Source organism: Leptonychotes weddellii, chromosome X, assembly GCF_054177405.1.
Source record: "Leptonychotes weddellii isolate Sample4059 chromosome X, ASM5417740v2, whole genome shotgun sequence".
In the NCBI taxonomy this organism is placed as follows: Eukaryota; Metazoa; Chordata; class Mammalia; order Carnivora; family Phocidae; genus Leptonychotes; species Leptonychotes weddellii.
Genome location: NC_138385.1, coordinates 100,485,574 through 100,504,961, shown reverse-complemented (window position 1 = coordinate 100,504,961; position 19,388 = coordinate 100,485,574). Strand labels below are relative to the sequence as shown.

General features: G+C 45.0%; 1 protein-coding gene and 1 pseudogene across 6 annotated transcripts in view; both read right to left on the bottom strand.

Moving 5' to 3' along the window:
• Positions 1 to 9,527: 9,527 nt before the first annotated feature.
• Positions 9,528 to 10,135, bottom strand: LOC102750311 (ATP synthase peripheral stalk subunit d, mitochondrial pseudogene; annotated as a pseudogene).
• A 4,131-nt stretch (positions 10,136 to 14,266) lies between these two features.
• Positions 14,267 to 19,388, bottom strand: part of MID1 (midline 1) — a 584,284-nt gene continuing 579,162 nt past the window's right edge. For all 6 annotated transcript variants that reach the window (XM_081809192.1, XM_081809187.1, XM_081809190.1 and 3 more), the window contains one exon: positions 14,267 to 18,277. In XM_081809192.1, coding sequence (XP_081665318.1) covers positions 17,929 to 18,277 — 349 coding nt within the window. In that variant the 3' untranslated portion in view covers positions 14,267 to 17,928. The remainder of the gene's footprint in view (positions 18,278 to 19,388) is intronic.

The following is a 19,388-nucleotide window of genomic DNA, read 5'->3' as shown; positions in this document are numbered from 1 at the left end:
GACGGGATGGCTTGTGCCTTCTCTACCATGTCTAGGGCCTTAGCTGGAGAGACAAAGACCCGGGGCAACTTAACAGCTAGAGCTGGAATCACCAGGCCGCTCGCTCTCTCACGTGTCTGGCAGGTGATCCTGGCTGGGGCCAGACTGCGATACGTGGCCTCTCTCCACGGCTGCTTGGGCTTCCTCACGGCATGGTGGCTGGGTTCCAAGCGTGAACATTGGCAAAATAAGCAGCCTTGGAGGTCATCGCTGTCACAAGCTCAGTGAAATTCAAGAGGAAGGAAAGGAAACTAGACTCCTACATTTTGAGGGGAGGAGAGCCTAAGACACATTCTAAGAAGAGCATGTGGGACAGGAGATACAGGTGTGGCCAAATTTAGAAAAATAGAATCTGCTACAGTTAGGTAGATATTCTTCTAGAAAAATTAACACCTCTACCCAGACCTATGGAGAGGGACGGCAAACTTGTCCAAGAAAACAAAACAAACAAAACGAAGAAGATCTACTTTTCACTGCTGCCCCCCGCCCCCACAGTGTTCAGAGAGGTCATGAGGGACCTACTGTGCTGTCAAGTGTGGACTGCGTCTATGAGGTGAGCAGGCTAAAACGTGCTCCATTTAGAATAACGATTCGTGGCTTGCAATGGGCCTCTTTCCCATTGAGTGGTTGATCGTTCCATTGCATTTGCTTCATCCCAGTGGTATAGAGTTACTTTTATATGAAGTCCTAAAATAGCTTTTCAAAAATAAGACAGGAAGTTTCATGCTCTAATGAACTAATATAGTAAAATGTCAATATCATTAGCTGGAAAAATAGCAGACAAATGTTTGAGTTAAACTCAGCTATGAAAGTTCTTTTCTTTGGAAAAGGCCTTGTATTGAATGATGCTTAATTTGACATTATCAAGAATTTATAGTCATCACCATTAATACAGCGAAAATGTATGACAAGTAAGGAAACGCAGTGTAAAGATTCATGGAATTTGGTGTTCCGGTGGTTTAATTTAAGTTTGGGGCACGTGAACAAAATACAGTGATTATATGAAGTCTTCAGAAGTTTAAAAGTGTATATAAATTTAAAGTAACAAAGTGAATTCAAAGAGGAGAAGCTGAAACGCTAGTGGCCACGCTGACACACCATTATAAAAATCCAAACGGGGTAGTCTCCCACAGTTTCTCGAATTTTTCAATTTAATTTGCTCTTTTAGATTCTGAAAGCGGCTCTCAAAAAACTGGAGACCCATGCTTCCAGGGCTGGGTCAGAAGTGATTTTGAGTGGTGTTGTCCAGAATCTCCCATAAAGCATTTCTTTTTATGCCTCCTGTTTCTCCCAGTTGAGCCCTCTTAGAGGTTAAGGAAGTCCCTGCTCCCATTTTGTTGGGGTCTCAGAAGGGGGCAAAATTTTAGCTCCAGAACATCCAGCCTCTTCCCAAATGCCCTTCTCCAAATGCAACCTCTGGGTCTTATTGGACAAGCACTGACCTGCTGGATCGCCAGGATAACTGAAATGAACCTAAATAAACAAAAGAGGTCATGGGCAAAGTAATGGTGCCTTTGGTTCCAACGTAGAAGGGTCTCAGGATTTGAACATTCTTCTTATTAAGTTACTGAAAATTATTTGCTTAATTATGAAAACTTTAGAGACTAATAGATCCCAAATTAATGACACATGTTGACTGTGACTTGGTTCTGCCTGGAGTCTCATTATTTTCCTTGTTGTACGAGGCAATTCAGGGAAAAGGAAAAGGGAGAAGCATCGAGAAGGCCATGTCAAATCTCAAGTTTCCCCTGAAAAGGATCTCGTTTAGCAGAACGAGAAATATGTGCTCTGTCACGTGCTCGCACCTGACCACAGAGAACACTAGAAAATGCACCCTTGGGCTCAGTGGCCATTTCCTAGGGACAACTCGGTACTAAGGAGAGGGTGGAAGAATGTTTGGTTGGCAGAGATACTTTCTGCCACACTGCTTCCACTCTTTGTCAAACATCCACTTTGATTGTCTCTGTAACCCTATCACTCCCTGAAGTCACGTGCAAATTTATATGTTTGCTGGTTTATCATCCGTGTTAAATAGGTACATGCCACAGGTGCTAAGACTTCGCCTGCCTTGCACAGAGCCTAGCACAGTGCCTGGAAAATGGGAGATGTTCCCCCAGATGTTTGTCGAGTGAATACATGAAGAATCCGTTGTAGGCAGGCCCCCTCTGAAATGCTAAGTGCAGATCGAGGGACACAAATGCAGAAGTAGCAGACGCATCGGCTAGAGGAGTTGGAATTACTTTTCCACCAAGACCACTCACAACAGGGGAGAGGTAACTGCGCACCAGGATTCTGGAGTGCTAGCCTATTGGGAAGCAGTGGTGAGGCAGGTAAAACCCGACAGATATTTGGTCAAGTTTGTAATTACTGCATAGGAAAAAAAAAAAAAAAAATAGAGTGTTGAGTCCCTAGATTCCCGGATCAGGGTGGGTAAAGATTTTTCTGTAAGAGGCCAGCTAATAAATATTTTGCGACTTGTGAGCCGTACGGTCCCTGTTGAAACTACTCAACTCTGTCGTTGTGGAATTCGAGCAGAGACAGCATGCGAGCCAATGGGGACACCTGGGTTCCAATGACACTTTCTTTACGGGCACTGAAATGTGAATTTCATACAAATTTCACTCGCCACCATATTTTTATTCTTTTGATTTTTTACAACCCTATAAAAATCAAAAAAAACCACACCAAAAAACCCCATTCTGAGCTCACGGGCCAGAGAAAAACAGGCAGCAGGCCAAATTTGGCCCACAAGCAGTAGTGTGCTGACCCCTAATCTAGATGGTCAGACAGCTCAGCCTCGTACATATCAGGATTTTTTTTTCCCCAGCTCTCATGGCTACTTTATAAATAACGTTTCATAAAATATTTTCGTGTAACCCCTGGACTTGAGTCTCTAGGGGTGTTTTGGGTTGGAGGGAGGGAATAAGAAGAGAGTCTCCCAGGCCTAAATGGTTAACGTTTATATTGCAACATAAATAATTCTTTGCTCCAGATTGCCTGTGCTATCCATGTAGAATGATTAATGTCAAGAAGATAAAATGATGCAGTCTCTTGAATTTGATTCCAGCTGTTCCCGTCTTTGATATGATTTGTGAATGACATTTGTATTTTTCACTGGTGATTAGTTAATGCTGGGAAGGACGGCCAGATGATAGCTGTCTAGAATTCTAAAGCCAAAGATTTACTTGGCTGGAAAACTGTTCAGTGGAATATCGTTACAACATTTAACGCAAATTCATTTAGCATTTGTCATTAGAAGGTGCTTAACATCAGGGAATGCTAAGCAATCTAGAGCCTGAAGAATTTCTTAGACCTTTTGATTATACCATGATTACAAAACAATGGTAACCCAAAAAGGCTTCTAGCCACATGAAGCACTAGTCTTGTTTAGATTGAAAATGAACTCTTAAAGAAATGACTCCATTTTGTATTCACAGCAGGGTTTTTAAGCATTATGCTAGGCTGTCAGAATATTCTTCCACCCACTGAATCATCGGAAGGGCAGGCAGTTTGGCCTCTTGTTCTCTCTGCAGCCGTGTGGCCCCTTAGGTTGTGACTCTCTGTGGATGAGGATGGGATGAGTTTAATCCCAAATTCCTCAGCCTCAACCCTGGTGACCTCTGGGGCTGGACCATACTCTGCTGTAGGGGCGCCCTGTGCCCCCTAGGATAGTTAGCAGCATCCCTGGTCCCTTCCCACTAGGTGCCTGTAGCGCCCCCTCCCCCCGCCCCCCCCCAGGGTTGGGACAAGAACTTTTTTTTTGTCCTGCAGGACAAAATCACCGCAAGTTGAGAACCACTGGTTGAACTCAATCTCCCCAGGGCAGCATCATGCATACAAAGTTGTCTTTGGGGCTTAGCCTGTATCTTCACTTCCTGCACGAGGCCATCTTGTCATGAGTTTCTTTTTAGTCCAGGAATTAAAATGGGAGCTGCATCTGCTTTATCATGAATCCTGCTTCATGGAAAATAGAGTTCATTTCGATGTTGGCAGCGGCGGCTGGACTGATTCTTTACTCTGGATCCAAATTAGCATAAAGGAGGTATCCATGTTTTTGATAGATGAAAAGGAGCAGATAATAAAGGAGTCTCTCTCTCTCTCTGTGTGTGTGTGTCTCTGTCTCTGTTTCCCTCCCTCTGCCCATCTCTTTGGGATCAACATCTCGGTAACCTTGAGGTCAATAAACCAGCGTTTCCTCTGCATGTGGGATCATGGGCATATTTTTTGTTTTTCTCTGTGCTATTCTTTAAAGTGGAACTTTCTGCAATAACCATATATCGTTTTTTAAATCAGATACAAATTCCTTTAAAAAAAAAATGGAGTCGCTAACCCACGCTTAGATTTCTAGCTGGTGTTAACAATTTCTTTAGACAACCCGAGCCTCAGCTTTCTGATCAGACACGAGTGAAACTTCTCGGAGAGAACTCGATTGGTGGACACAGGAAAATAGTATGTGTTACTTAATTGCGCACATACAATCAGAGCAACGTCCTGAAAATTGGAAATGCCAGGGACCTGGAAAAATAAACATTCCGTCGCCAGTTTTGAGTTATGTAATATTTTCACTACAGAACAATGGGGGACAGGAACGGCAGTTGCTTTGAATTACATGCTATTTGGGATCAGCAACAGTGGATTAACAAGGTTTTACTACGTTTCAGATGTTTGTCGATGATTGATTGTCGGCTTTCATATCTACATATGCTTACCAGGCTTTCAGGGCACAGGGTCTTCAAGACAGAGGTTATGTTTTTTATTGATTCTGCACAAGGCCAGACCACACCGGAGAGCCCTATAATACACTGGCGGGGTATTTTGACTATTGATAACAGCGCGCCGCCTATTTAGCTCAGGATCCCAAGGCCAAGGTGGAAACAGCCCCGGAACAATGCCTGCAAAGGCGTTTTATGACTAAAAAGCCCCAAGCAAGCATATAGTTTTCCCAATCAGCAAAGGCACTTGGCTCCAGCCTGTCATTAAAATGTGGGCACGAGCCCAGCCCCAGGCCCGGGAAAGCAGGCCCCCTCCATGAGCAGGCTTCCCTGAGCAGTGCAGAAAGCCCTGGCTGTGGGCCTCCTGGAAGCCAGGAAATTTCCTTGAGTGGCCTGGATGCCTAGAGAAGTTGGGAGAAGTGATGGCTTTCAGGCCGGGGCCTGCAGAAGCAGAATTCCCAATTTCTTAGCCCAAGAACATAATCCTGAAGTGGAAAAACAAATGAAACTCATACACACTGAACCCAACGGCTCCCTTTGCTCATTGGCAAGGAAATGGTTGGGAGAAGGTTGCGGACCAACACCAAGAGGGGGCCACACTCCTTCCTTCTTCCTGCGGCGGGAGCCAGAGGGAGCTGGGCTCAGAGCTAGCGAGGTCAGAAGGGTCGATCCGTCGGTGGGTCCCACTGATTGGCAGCGCCCTCCGTGGGCCCCTCTACGCCATCAGGACACATTTCCTTTGGTTCCTAATTTTTGTTTGGCTTCTGGTTCTTTGACCGATGGAAGCAATCGGATTTCTTAACCAGAATTAAATTGTTAAGTCCCTTATTGCACAAGGGAGGAAACGTTCTCAAGTAATTTTCATTCAGATGAAATGGGGATAAACTGGTCTTGAAATAGAAGGAAAGAATTAAAATAGTAACTCTATTCCCAGGTATGTTTTCCTCCCGTAGGAAACAGTGGTTTAAAGTTTATGGAGCAGGTTAATGAGTTGGAGAACCTTGCCTTTTGGCCCCTGTCCTAAAATAAGACTTAAACACACTTCAAAAATATACAACACTTCTCATTAATGGTGAATAAAGAATTAGGGTTTGAGTCAGAATGCCTTCTGTAAAGGCAGAATGATTCATATAGTAACATGTAGTAGAAATGAATTTTTTTCAGAAATAAAATATTTCATTGATTAAATGATTCCTGGAACACCGTGGGCATTTATTTTCCTTTGCTTTTTCCCTTGTGCTCTTTGATATTTTTCACAATTTTCTTCCATCGATATACAGGACCGGACTGGAGAAAATGGACTAAATCTGAGAGTTGAAAAATTGATGTGGTATCAAGAGGGCCTTTCAAGAGGCGGAGTGCTGTCAAAAGTCTGTAGAAAAGGAAAATTAAAAGGGCTTTTTTTTTTTTTTTTGGTTTTTGCTTGGAGGGCATGGGATGGTTTGGAGGACTTTTAAGCCTGTTGTTTTATTCTAATTCTGTTTATCTTTCGTGGCTCCAGAGTGGAAGCTTTGTCCTCCTGTCTAATATTAAGTTACTGGGAATGTGTGTAACTCGAAAAGCTGGGCATCTGTTGACTAGTGACAGTAAGTTGCTTATTTTCTCTTGCTGTCACTTTTCATTCAATCAGATCTCTTGGATCACCTAAACCCACACATCACTTCTTTTTGTTCTGCATGAGATGCTGGAGGCCGGAAGCACTACAAACTTCCGGGCTATATGGCGGCAAATGAGAGCAGGTTAAGCCAAGAATCAGTAGTGTGATTCTTTTGATCTTGAAACAAATTTGATTTGAGTACGTCCTATATAAATCTATCATGGACACCCTCCGTCCCTCCCTTCTTTTGTTTCCTTTCCTTCAATTTTCCTTCCTCCCTCCTTCAATCCTTCCTTCCCTCCCCTAAATCTCTCTCTTCCTTACTTCCTTTTGGTAGTAAACATCCACTGAACACATGCACCAAACTAGCAACTGCATTAGGCACCAGAGATAGGGAAAGATAATAAACACAATCCCAACCTTCAGGGAGTTTACGGCCTAAGAGAAGAAAAAAATCCCTCAGGGGAAAGCAGGCAGAAATTTGTGGATACTTCTGAACTGCGTAGGGAAGGAAGAAAGGAAGGAAAGAGAAAATATGGTAGCTCTACTTTGGGGCTAGCATATTCTTTCAAAAGGAAGCCCCCCATGTTCTCTGTAGAATGTTTCCAGCTGGTAGCAAAAACAAAACAAAATCAAAAACCAAAAAGCTATTCTCTCAAGTTAGCCTTGGGAAGAGAAGCTTAATGTAATGACAGCAGAGTGATGGTGTGGCCGCGACTGGGGGCAGGGTCTTCCCTGGAGGTCTGACGTGGAAGGTGAGGGTGCCAGGATTTCCTGGGCTGTTCAGAAATAATCCGTATTTGCAGTGCAGAGAAATATTGTGAGAGCTTAAATAAATTCCTTTCAGGTATCTTTTAAAACTCACCTTGTAACTTCATTCCCTTTTTTTTTTTTCCAAATAATAATCCGTATAATATTATCAGCAAGTATACAAAAATTCCTTCTATCTGAATTCCACAGATATCTCAAGTCAGATCTCCTGGGTATTTGCTTATTGGCAGCTTCCAGATCCAGGGAGAAGCTGCAAGTGACACAGTGGCCCGGGAGCAGAGAGGAAGGGATAGAAAATTGTAGGAAGGTGACATGAGAAGATCCTGCGGACAGAAAGAATGGTACTATGAAAGAATATATATAACATTATAACATTATAATGATGTAACATTGATGTTACGATTGAAGCGCTCATCTAAGCCAGTGGTTCTGGAACAGGAGTGACTGTGACCCCCAGGGGACATTTGGCAGTGTCCAGATACATATTTGGTTATCACAACTGGGAGGAGCGAAGACCAGAGGGATGTGACTGAACATCCCACAACGCACAGGACAGCCTCCCAACAAGGAATTGTCTCGCCCCAATTGTCCATAGCGCCGAGGTGGAGAGCTCCTGCTTTCGAGAAAGGACAGCTAGAGAAAAGACTGAGCGACGATGAAATCAGGGCATCAGAAGACTCTGTCCACAGAACAAGTGAGGGGAGGAAGAAGGGTTTATGGGAAATATATTCATCAGATACCGGCTTTCCTGTCCTTTGTCTCCGTGAAGGTAGAAGATTGTGCTTGGCCATCTCATTAGACCCCAAATACATAGGCAAACAAAGTTCGTAATATCCTGCCTAAACCGAAAAGGAGAACTTGACACCCAGACCGTAATTAGCAAGAATGAACAACTTCCTCACTTTTCCCCAATTCACCAGGGCATTCGAACACATTTGAAGGAAGCCACGCTGCTTCCTTCCAGAACTGTGAAGGTGTCATGACGTCAGTCTCCTCGCAGCGGAATTGCTCTGCAACACGAAGCCTGGCCATTCCGCACTGGGGATGTTTTTGACGCTGGGTCTGACGGCATGATGGACAATTGTTCACACTTGTGTCTCGGATGCTGTCGTGAGCTGTGTGGATTTTCGTCCGGTCAGAGCTGTCCCCTGAGGACTTCCTGGTCTCAAGGGCAAAAAGCCCCAGGAAGAATGAGCTGCGTTTGCAGGTCGTCCGGCCTAGCGTGTGCAGTCACCCTCCGAAGTCATTCAGACAGAAGCCCGAGGTGGTGTTCCTGTGATGGTCCAGAAGCGTCTCTTGGGCCTGACTCCCCGCCGGGAGAGGGAGGCATGTGGGGCCTCGCTGGGCTGCCCTCCGTGCCCGGGATGTTTCCCGCGTGGCCATCTGTGAGGACAAGTGTACCTCATCCCTTGCTCAACAAATGTTAGCACTGTTGGGACAGTTCTGCCAAGAAAAGGTGGACTGACTTGGAAATATTAAAAATACCTGTACCTCAGGGCCTAGAAATGGAGCCCCGGGGGTGGGGGGTGGGGGGTGGGGGGTGGGGGTGGGGAGCAGGCAGCCTTATGGTTTTGGCACCAGGCCCTGCGGCGTTGCTTAATGAGAACGGCCTGTCTGGCAGCATCAAGGGCTTGGGCTCTGCAGGCTGGTGGGCCCCCGTGAACTCCGGGGTTCAGGGTTCATGCCCCTGGCACTGCCGCTTCCAGTCAATCATGTGAAGGTTTCAGACGTTCCCCCCACCCCCCAACAGCAAGAGTCTCCATTTCAGGACGTCCCGAGCGCCAGGCCTGGAATGCGGGGAGGGAACGAGAGGCAACCCATACCAGATGCTGCCATGTGGACACCCTCCCCGCCTCTTTCTGGGCGCACCGACTCCCCGGGGGGCAAAGGTCAGAGGCCTTGATGGGGCTCATTGCTCCGTGCTTCGGGCGGGACGTTTCTTCTTGTCTGTGTCTCCGGCTGCTTCTGAAGCTGGCCTCGCCCAGATGGACTCACCCAAGGCTTGACATGGGGATCTAAACTGAGACTATTCGTCTCTGTCATCATCTATGGTAACTTATTTATTGGGTGCTGACAACAGACTCCAAAAAGCAGTAGGCCCAACCACGAGGCTGCATAGCCAACTCCATCTTGGAAGGGCCTGCTCCAAACTTCCCAGCTCCAGGCCTTGTTTTCCTCAACCGACCCTGTCTTTGCTCTTGCTCTCATTCTTTGGTTGGGGGTGGGGGGGCGGCGGGGGGAAGAAAATGGGAATAGGAGAGAAAGACAGTAAGAATGCTTTGCATATTAAGTGAATTGACTCCCAGGAAATGTTCCCTGTTTGGAAGTCTACTTTGTCTGCTGTTAATATAGCTACTCCAGCCTTTTCGTTAGTGTTCCATGTTATCTCATTTGCCATGCTGTTACTTTTTTTTTTTTTTTTTTTTTACCGTATCATTATTTTTAATGTCCAGCATTTACAATACGAGGGCCAGAGCTTTCTCCCCAACTCAAGTTTATAAATTCTCAATTGGCTTGTGAGGCCAATAGGGATACTTCTTCTTGTCTAATTTGGTTTCTGGAAAGACTTCATTCAGGTCCTCAATGGTCATCTGATCAAATGGAATTATGTTCCTCATCTTCTCCAGCTCTTTTTCATATGCCTCAATCCTGGCCTTTGAGAGAGACAAAAACTCGGCACAACCTTTCACATCTTCTTTTTCTCCAGCATCCACCTGAACAGTATATTTATCCTCTGGCACAGGAACCTTCAGGGCATTAAACTTCTTCTCAAAGTCATCTACCAAACCAGCCTTCGCCACATTGGCCTTGTAGTAAGCCCAGTCGATAGCAGGTGGTTTCTCAGGGACAGTAGCCAACCTGGAGGTAAGGGTCTCATTCCAGGATTTCAGGGAGTTAGCAATGGCCTTCTGGTTTCGGGGTATGATCTCCCCAAAAGCTACCCAGTCAATGGATTTTAGAGCAAGTTTTCGCGCAGCCATCTTGAGATCCTTCACCGACCCCGGCGGCCCAGACGCCATGCTGTTACTTTTAACCATCTCTGTCTTTATTATGGAAAGTGAGTTTCTTATAGAGTGAATATAGTGTAGGAAAGATGAGCCTGGAGTTGTTCTTGAGTGTCCATCTTTGGGAAATGTGGGCGTGACCAGTTCATTTTAAAGGGGCTGCAAGGCAGCAGACCTGGGAACATGGGAGCAGAACCTGAAGTCATGAAACCAGAGAAATCAGCCCATACAAAGAAGCAGGCAGAAGCACCCAGTTGGTGACATGAGACCAAGGTGAACAAGCAGGTGACACAGGCATTGGGTGAAACTCCATGCGGAGGGCTGCCGCCTGCGTGGGAAACCCAGCGTATGTGCTGGAGATCAAGTCAGAGGGACTACAAGGACAGAGAGCCCAGCTACCGGGAAGTAATGAGAAAGGAGGCTGGGACTCTGCGATACTGTGAAGAATAGGGAGTGTGCTTTCTGGGAAGTTGGAGGGAAGTACTGAGGAGGTGGGGCACCAACGTCAGAGGGGACCTGCTCCAAGACCAAGGTTGACGGTGATACCTTGGAGCCCATTTTATTTGCACCCGGATTGTCTTAGAGTGTGGAATGAGCTGAGCTGGCAAGTGCGAAATACGTGAGTAACACCCCAGACTTACAACACAGGGACGCGAGGTGGGCAGGAGGCGATAAAAGACACGGATGGGTGATTTACTTGCCCAAATCTAAGGTTTTATTTTTGCTGATGACCTGCGGTCACTATAAAGAGAGGATGGAATTTGCTAGAAGGTAGATTTTCTAGCTTTTATTTTGATATTATTTTTTATTCTGTAATGTTTGTGGTTTCTGCAAATACAAAGGACTCTTTTTTTTAAGGTAAGTCTTTTAAAAAGAGACTAGTGTGTCTGTTGGCCATTTGTATGTCTTCCTTGCAGAAATGTCTGTTCATGTCTTCTGCCCATTTCTTAACTGGATTTTTAGTTTTTTGGGGTGTTGAGTTTGCTAAGTTCTTTATAGATTTTGGATACCAGCCCTTATGCTCAACAGCACTCGGCATCAGGGAAATATAAATCAAAACCACAATGAGATACCACCTCACATGGGTCAGAATGGCTAAAATTAACAACTCAGGAAACAACAGATGTTGGTGAGGATGTGGAGAAAGGGGAACCCTCCTACAGTGGTGGTGGGAATGCAAACTGGTGCAGCCACCCTGGAAAACAGTATGGAGGGTCCTCAAAAAGTTAGAAATAGAACTACCCTATGACCCAGCAATTGCACTACTAGGTATTTACCCAAAGGATACAACAATAGTGACTCGAAGGGGCACCTGCACCCAAATGTTATAGCAGCAATGTCCACAATAGCCAAACTATGGAAAGAGCCCAGATGTCCATCAACAGAAGAATGGATAAAGAAGATGTGGGATGTGTATATTTATATAGTGGAATATTACTCAGCTATCAAAAAGATAGCTGTAGAGATTTAGATTGGGGAGGCTTCTGCACAAAATGGTGCAGGAAGAGGTGGCGTGGATGGCGTCGCATAGGGAGGGATTAAAAAAGAAGTGGTCAACATCTCAAAAGCTGCCGTATGTCAAGATGAGGCCGATCAAACGTGTATGGACATTTGTGTTGATGCTGACACTGTTTCTGACGTCAGTGACCGAGGTTCGGTAGAGCGAAGACACTGAATGCCTGGTGGAGGGTGGGGAGGTGTACTGGGAGGTGAGGAAGCAGAAACGGAGCATCTTTTTCTTGAATCTTGAAATGTTTTTTTTATTATGTTCAGTTAGCCAACATATAGTACATCATTAGTTTTTGACGTAGTGTTCAACGATTCATTAACGCCCATCACCACACATGCCCTCCTTAATACCCAACACCTGGCTACCCCATCGCCCGACTCCCCTCCTCTCTGTAACTCTCAGCTTGCTTCCCGGAGTCCAGAGTCTCTCACGGTTTATCTCCCTCTCTGATTTCTTAGAAACGGAACATCTGAACCGCCCTTTGAGAGGCTTGACAGAAAATAGGAGGCGAGAGAGGGCAGAAGCTGGAGGGAAAATAAGACTGGGGAAGTTATAAGCTTTATTAACTGAAATACTTGACTGAAATTGAACAGCTTTTAATGACCATAATCAAAAATTAAGCTTTGAGAATAAATAGACCGTGCAAAAGCACCAATGTTCCATTAAATCATTTTTTTCTTTGTCTCTCCTTAATTAGTAATTGGTTTTTGGCCATGACACATTTGCTTGTTAATTGCTATACTTCCTATTTAATCATGCTTTTATAATTCTCCCAGGAGAACATGGCTGAAAGAGATCCAAAGGGAGACCTGAATTCCTCTCCATAAATCGCCCATGTTAAGATAGGACAGCTACAAGAAAGGTTTTCCATAAGGCCTCAACCCCATTTTTATTTTGTTCTTGAATGTGCATCCCACAGCGAGAATGATACTCAAGGGAGAAGGACTTTGCAAGTTGCACATGTCTCCCTTTTTATGCTCCTATTATCATCACAAGCAACTATCTTCTTCAACATATTTTACTTGTGTATTTTTAAAAATAATAATTTAAAAAAGAGGAGGATGTGGGCCACTCTCCGGAGCGTCTGTCATGCCCTTCAAGCTGACTTTGAAAGGTGATTAATTACAGCAGTGTCTGTTCAGTTTCAAAAGTTCAAATTAAATGTACTTCAAAACTCTTATTAAAGGGAATCTATTTTCCACACCTGTCACTTGTGAGAAGAGCTGATTCAAGTCAAAATTACGAAAGAGGGAATGCTAATCATTAGCACTGACACGCCCTACTCTGTTGAATGAAAGAATCTTCTAATAACCTTTGAGTGGCCCTGTCTTAAGCACTTGGTGCCTAATTCTCCACGAGTTCTGTGCTTTCAGAATTGATGTAATTCAAAGGTGGGAAGGACTTGAGAGCTAAGGGGCCCAGAGCCATGAGGGGCCGCCGAGTCCTCAGGGAGAGGAGATAGCGAATGCCCCATGGTGAGTCCAGTACTTTGTTGGAGCACGAGGTGGCAAATGACGCCAAGGGCCAAAAGCAGCTCCATGCTGTTTTTGTAAATAAAGTTTTATTGGAACCCAGCCTCACCCATTCATTTACATATCCTCTATGGCTGCTTTCACTCCATAGCCGCGGACTCCAGTAGTTGCCATGGAGACAGTATGTCCTGCAACACCCCCAAATAATTCACTCTCTGACTTTTATAGAAAAGGTGCCGAGCCCCGTGTCTCCGGCAGCCAATCCTGGCTACGTTTGAGAATCACCTCAAACGACAGTATAGGGTGCTGGGCCACACTCTAGACCTTCTCATCCCCCATTTTTCAGAAGGGGATCCAGGAATCAGCATTTGGAAACACGGCGATTTTAATGCTCTGCCAGGTTAAGAATCACTGCATTACATCATGCTGCCTCTTAAAGCACATTACCTTGAAAACACACTTCAGGTTGTAAGTGCATTTTCATGTGGGCTAGGGGACTGGGTAAAGCCCTCCCGAGCTTCGCCCCACAAACCTTTACCAGCATCAGAGTCCCCGGGAGGGCCTGTTAGAACTTACTGCTGGCCCCACGCCCGGAGATGCTGACGAGGCGGCCTGCGGGGTAGGGCTGGAGAACAGGCATTTCTAAGCAGCTCGCAGGTGGTGCCGACGCTGCAGACCGAGGACCACTCTGTGGCGCACTGACTTCCATCGAAAGGGCTCGTACCTCTAAAGAGAGAAAGTCAAGTCCCGGGAGCCACGGGATGGGGTCGGGGATAGACTTATGGGCCGACGGCTGGGCGTGTTGCAGCCCACACAGTGAAGAGCCTCACCCCTCTGCTCCAATCCCCCTTGTCCTCACCTCCTCCAACGGCTCGAGACGACTCGAAATCAAGCCATTCTTGTTCAGGATCGCCACTCCTGTATGGGTTTTCTTTATTGTGTTTTTTAAATTTCCTAGGGACTCTTTTGGGGCTTAGTAACTGTACTTTGGAATGGAGAGAAGCGGGATGGTGGGTTGGAGTTTCAGGAATAAAAGGAAATGTTCTAGGTTGCAAAGTAGTTAAAAAACCCAGCAGACGTTATATAAACATGTGTGGAAACAGTGAGTGCGAAAACACACAATGATGAAAAGGCAAAAGAGACAGGCGAGACAGAGGGCCTTGGAATCACAGAAAGGATTTTATTTTGAACCAGAAAGCAACAGCAATGGCGAGAAGAGTCCGGGCCGAGGGCATGGCCGCGTGACGCAAGTACCAGGGGTTGCATTTGTTCGGGTGCAAGGAGCGGCCTACAGAGAGTCAGCTTGGCATTTCCCAGCTAAGCCAATCACATCCACATCTTCGTGACACCGATCCCCGCATTCCCGTTTACACAGGCTTGGACTGCTCTTTCAGGTAAAATTCCAGGTTTGGCAAATATTGTTTTTTAAAGCGAAGGTAGCCACAGCAGTAAAGCGTCCCCCTTCTTTTTGCCATATCAGGCATTGAATCAATTACAGGAACAGTAAAACATATTTGTGAGAGTTTTGCTTTAAAGAACCCCAAACAGCAAGTTTCTCCCCTGCGGCACCAGTGCTATTTTGCTCAGATCATTCTTGGGTGTGTGGGGGGGGGCTAGGGGGGCTGTGCTCTACCCACTAGACACCAATAGCACCCGCTCCCGAGTTGGGACAACCCAAAATGACTCCAGACATTGCCAAATCGCCCCTTTGTTGAGAAGCACAATTTCAAAAACATCCTCTTGCCCCCATCATCGTGGTCTTTGTCTCCTGTTTAACATTTTGTACGGGTAGACCAGATCATCGACTTCCCAACACCAAAAGCACAGGTACGCGAGCATACATGCGTATGTCTCTTCAGGCACCGCAGATGTGCCTGGAGCCGAAACTTGGAATCCCCCGTTCACTGGACAGCGCTGGTTCAGTTCCTTGGGAAGTTTAGGGTCAATTATCTCAGTACCGTGATAAACTGCGCATTCGTCATCAGGCCATTTCCTCTTCTCCAGCAGAAATCATCATCAACATTTGCAGTTTTTGAAGTCTTTTTTTTTTTTTTTTTTTTTTCAAGCTGGGAAGAACATCTTCACCCACGCCCATTCTCCTCTTAATCCATTTGGATTCCTACTTGAATTATATGGCCAGCCGCTTTTGACATTGGACCCAGGTTTTTTCATTTGTATCCACCAGGAAGAGAGGTACCATGTTTCTGAGTTCTGTTACGAGGACTGGCTATAGACTTCTTGAGGCCCAGCGCAAAACGAAGATGCAGGCCCCCTCTTCAAACATTACTAAGAATTTCAAGATGGCGACAGCACCTCTTCACACACGCACGACGTCAGACCTGGCAGCCGTGGTTGGCGCCGCATCAATTTGGCTGTATTAATGTAACCGGCCCTGCCATCTCTTTCTCCCCTGTGTCGCAATGCTTCCTGTGAAGTAGGGACCTCGAGAACAAAATACTGTGACCCCAGTCCACTTAAAAAGAATGGTACTGCAGCAAATGTTTATAGCATATATTTTTTAGACTTTCAAAAAAAAAAAAAAAACCCACACGGAAATCTTTTCTACATCATTACAGTAATGAAAGTAAACACTGTGGCCTTTCACCATATACATATTTTCCTGTAAATAGGACAACATGGAAATAGTAACTGCTACTATCCACAAGGTTTTTAAGTTAGCAAAGAGTGAGACTTCCACAACTAAATTATAACATAATCCCTCTCGTCCTTATAAAAATAGCCAAAACATAAACTAAATGGCTTGCAGTGAAAATTTGAGTAGTAGCTTCTTTATATTGAAAAACATTATATTCATGGAAATATTGTCCTCGTAAATGCTTTACATGGATGTCATAAGGCAAACTGTAGCGTTTACTGGTACCTGGCAACCATGATTTTAAAAACTCAGAAGCTGAGTTTTAGACCCTTTTATTCAAAACTGTTACTGTACAAAGTGCATTAAAATATCCGTTATCCAGCTACCAAAAACAGTATGTAAAAATTACAACCCTTTCAGTTTGTTCAGGGAAGGCAAATACACATTGTTTTTATACTGTAAAAAAAACAAACAAACATTAAGTTTCCAGAGACTGATTAATTTTTTTCCATTGAGGTGTCCATCTTTTAGATGTGAAATTGTCCTAAGTAGCTATCAAAATATTCATCTGGGTATAAATAATATAGTAAATATATAAACTCTATCTGTTCAGAAAAAGGAGAGCGTCTGCCAGTGAAGAGGACAGAAGCATGCATGACGCAACCCATGGAGTCCAGGCTGATGCTCATACAGCACGATGCTGGAACAGCGGGTCTATGGACGGATCTCAGGGAGACAATGGGTTGATCTGGTTAAAAACCAATTGCTAAAAACAATGCCTAAATCCATCAGTCTGTTCAGTCAAAATGGCCAACCCAGTAGCTCAGATAAATATTTTAGCAAACGAAATGACTTACAGATGTCATGCCCTTTGTCAAGATAGAACCAATGCTGGATTCCCGGTCCAAATCCAAGGACTGCTTAAGAAAGCCTTACTTCATGGACCATTCCATCTTACCAGATCAGCAGGTCCAGAATCCCACCCGACATTCCATCAGCAGGTTCTATTAGCGGGTTCCAGCACGGGATTAGTGAGTTTGATTTTTTTGGGGTTTTTTTGTTTTGTTTTGTTCTTTTTTTGTTTTTGTTTTTTTGTTTTTTTACAACTCTATAGTGAACTATACTAGAATACAGAGGGACCGCTACATCTTTCGAGACGTGTTTAATAAAAGTCTGTTTATAACTTTCGAGGCACGTATACTAGTAAAGAGTATGCAATGTCCCTTGTCATTACCAACTCACAAATATTAAGTGTTTTTGGGTGAGTCCTATTTGGACGTGATAGAGACAGTCAGGGCCATGTGTTGATGTCCTGGAGAGCAAAGTCAATCCAAAGTGGTACTGCCATTTGTAACACAAAATGTTTACTTCCTCAGCCCCAGCAACAAAAGAAAAATGAGTTGGGGGAGAGGGAGACAGGACAGCTATCAAATGTAGCAAAGCAATGTCACAGGCCTGAAGAAACTATTAAAAGGAAGAAGGAAATAGATTTAGGTCATGAAACAGAACCCTACTTCCGATCAAAGACAAACCAGCCTCTGACGTTCTGAATAATCAGTAGGATTCAAAGTGACTATTTTCAATGGCAAGCTCATTCTTAACGTCAATTCTTAAAGTCAATTCTTTCCGCTCTCCCTCTTGCTCTCCATTCTAGTTGATCCAAGACGGTTTTGACATCACACTGAAAACACTTCAAAATAAAGTAGACTAAGAAAGCCCGGTTGCTGCCCTACTAGGTTCAAAACTATTTTTTATTTTTAAGGTAACTGCATATTCTGTTATGCACTGTCGAGGCGACAGGACCCAAGATGGGGTCAGTATGAGATACGACGATGTGAGAAGCTGAATAAGCGTACAAAACTACAGAAGATTTTTTTTTCTCAAGCCCACAGAGCGTGATGACACAAAGGTTGTTGTAAAGAGCTGGTAAACTTCTGGGCCTCTTAATGTGCAAAACCAGATAATGTCTAAGAGTTGTAATTCTGGTTATGTTTCTTTTATAAATAATCTATAAAATTTCCTGCAAACACAGGACAAATTTGAAGAAATTATTAAAGCGTGTACTTAATACAAAAGACAGTAATGTTGAGTCCTATCCTAGCCGATGTTTCTGGACACTTTTTGGCGACATTTAATCACACTCTGGAAGCCTGTGCTTTCTCCGTCCCTGAAATGGTGGCCGCGACCCTTTTATGCCCCAGAAAGCAGCTCCATGTGGCCAGCTGCTCATGGCACCTGCTCTGTGCAGTCCAGATGGTCTGGGATGGGAAGGCCAGTTATAATGGTCAAGCACTTGTTCCACACTGTGAAGGTGGGGCACACAGGCTGCGAGAAGGTGATGTCGAAGGTGTAGAGGTGGATGGAGTTCAAAGCATCGTAGAAGGCGACGGAACCATTGTCATAGTCCAGCAGGATGCCGACGCGCCGGAGGTGGGGGGCTGGCTCGATGGGGGTTTCCTTGCTGTTGTGTCTCACCACCCAGTTATTGTGGCAGCGGCACAGGGCCCAGGAAGCAGAGTTCTTCCCAATCCACTCATGCTTCGGGGCTGATTTGTAAGCAAGGCCGATGGCATACCTGCACAAACAAGACGGGGATGACAAAAACCATGAGGCGGGTTGCACACGGACGCTACCTCCTTTCTCTGGTTTTCAGGGGTCACAAAAACGTGGTTTTCTGTTGTCCCCGCTCATTCTTCAGAGAAAGCTTGGCAAAGACCCTGACACCGGTGTTCCTCATCGCCTTCCTCCCAAACATACGGTGGGCAGACACGGGCCATTGTATTTACTCATATTCCTGTTTTTAGTTGAGACATTACAAGAGAATTTGAACTTTGTGTCTCGCTGCCTTTTGTTTTGTCTTGTTTGTTTGTTTTTTACCCTCATCAAGACCCACACAACGAATTCCCTAGACCAGCGCTGTCCCACAGAAGTATCTGCAACGAATGAAATGTTTTGCCTCTGTTCAATATGGTAGCCACGAGCCACGTGTGGCTACTGGGTGTTTGGACTATGGCTGCCAAGACTGCGGAACCAGACCTTACATTTAGTTAATTTTAATTAAGTCAGATGATTTAAATTAACTGCATGTGGCCCAGGGCTACCACATTGGACAGCATAACCCTCTACTCGACTGACGCCATGTCTGTCACTTTCCATGACTTCGAGTACACCTCGCAGCAGGTAAGCGTGGAGAATGGTTTTCAGTTCCGGGGTAAGTTCCTTGTCCTCTCCTAGCCGGGTTCCTGATCTACAGCACGGGGACAATGACAGTCTCCACCTCGGAGGGTGATTTTGAGGAGTAAAGGAAAGAATACGTGTAAAATCTGGCGCACAAGGCGTGGCAAGGAATCTCGGGTAACTGCTCTTTTATTACAGTTGCCCAATGCCACATTACTAATAAGTACCAGAATCAGATCTTGAACCTAGGGTGACTCAAAAGGCCGCAAACTTAACACTCTTTCATCCCTTCCCTCACCAGAAAGTATGTGATTCATCATTGCCAAGAGCCCTTCTGATTATATTTCTTACTACATTTTTAAAAATTCTGAATGTCTTTGAGAGATGGACAGCCCGGTTATTCTAAATGTACTCTCAACTGCTCAAAAGAGTTAAGAATTCTTTCTATGATGATCCCAGGATCCTGGGATCAAGCCCCGCATCGGGCTCCCCGCTCAGCGGGAAGCCGC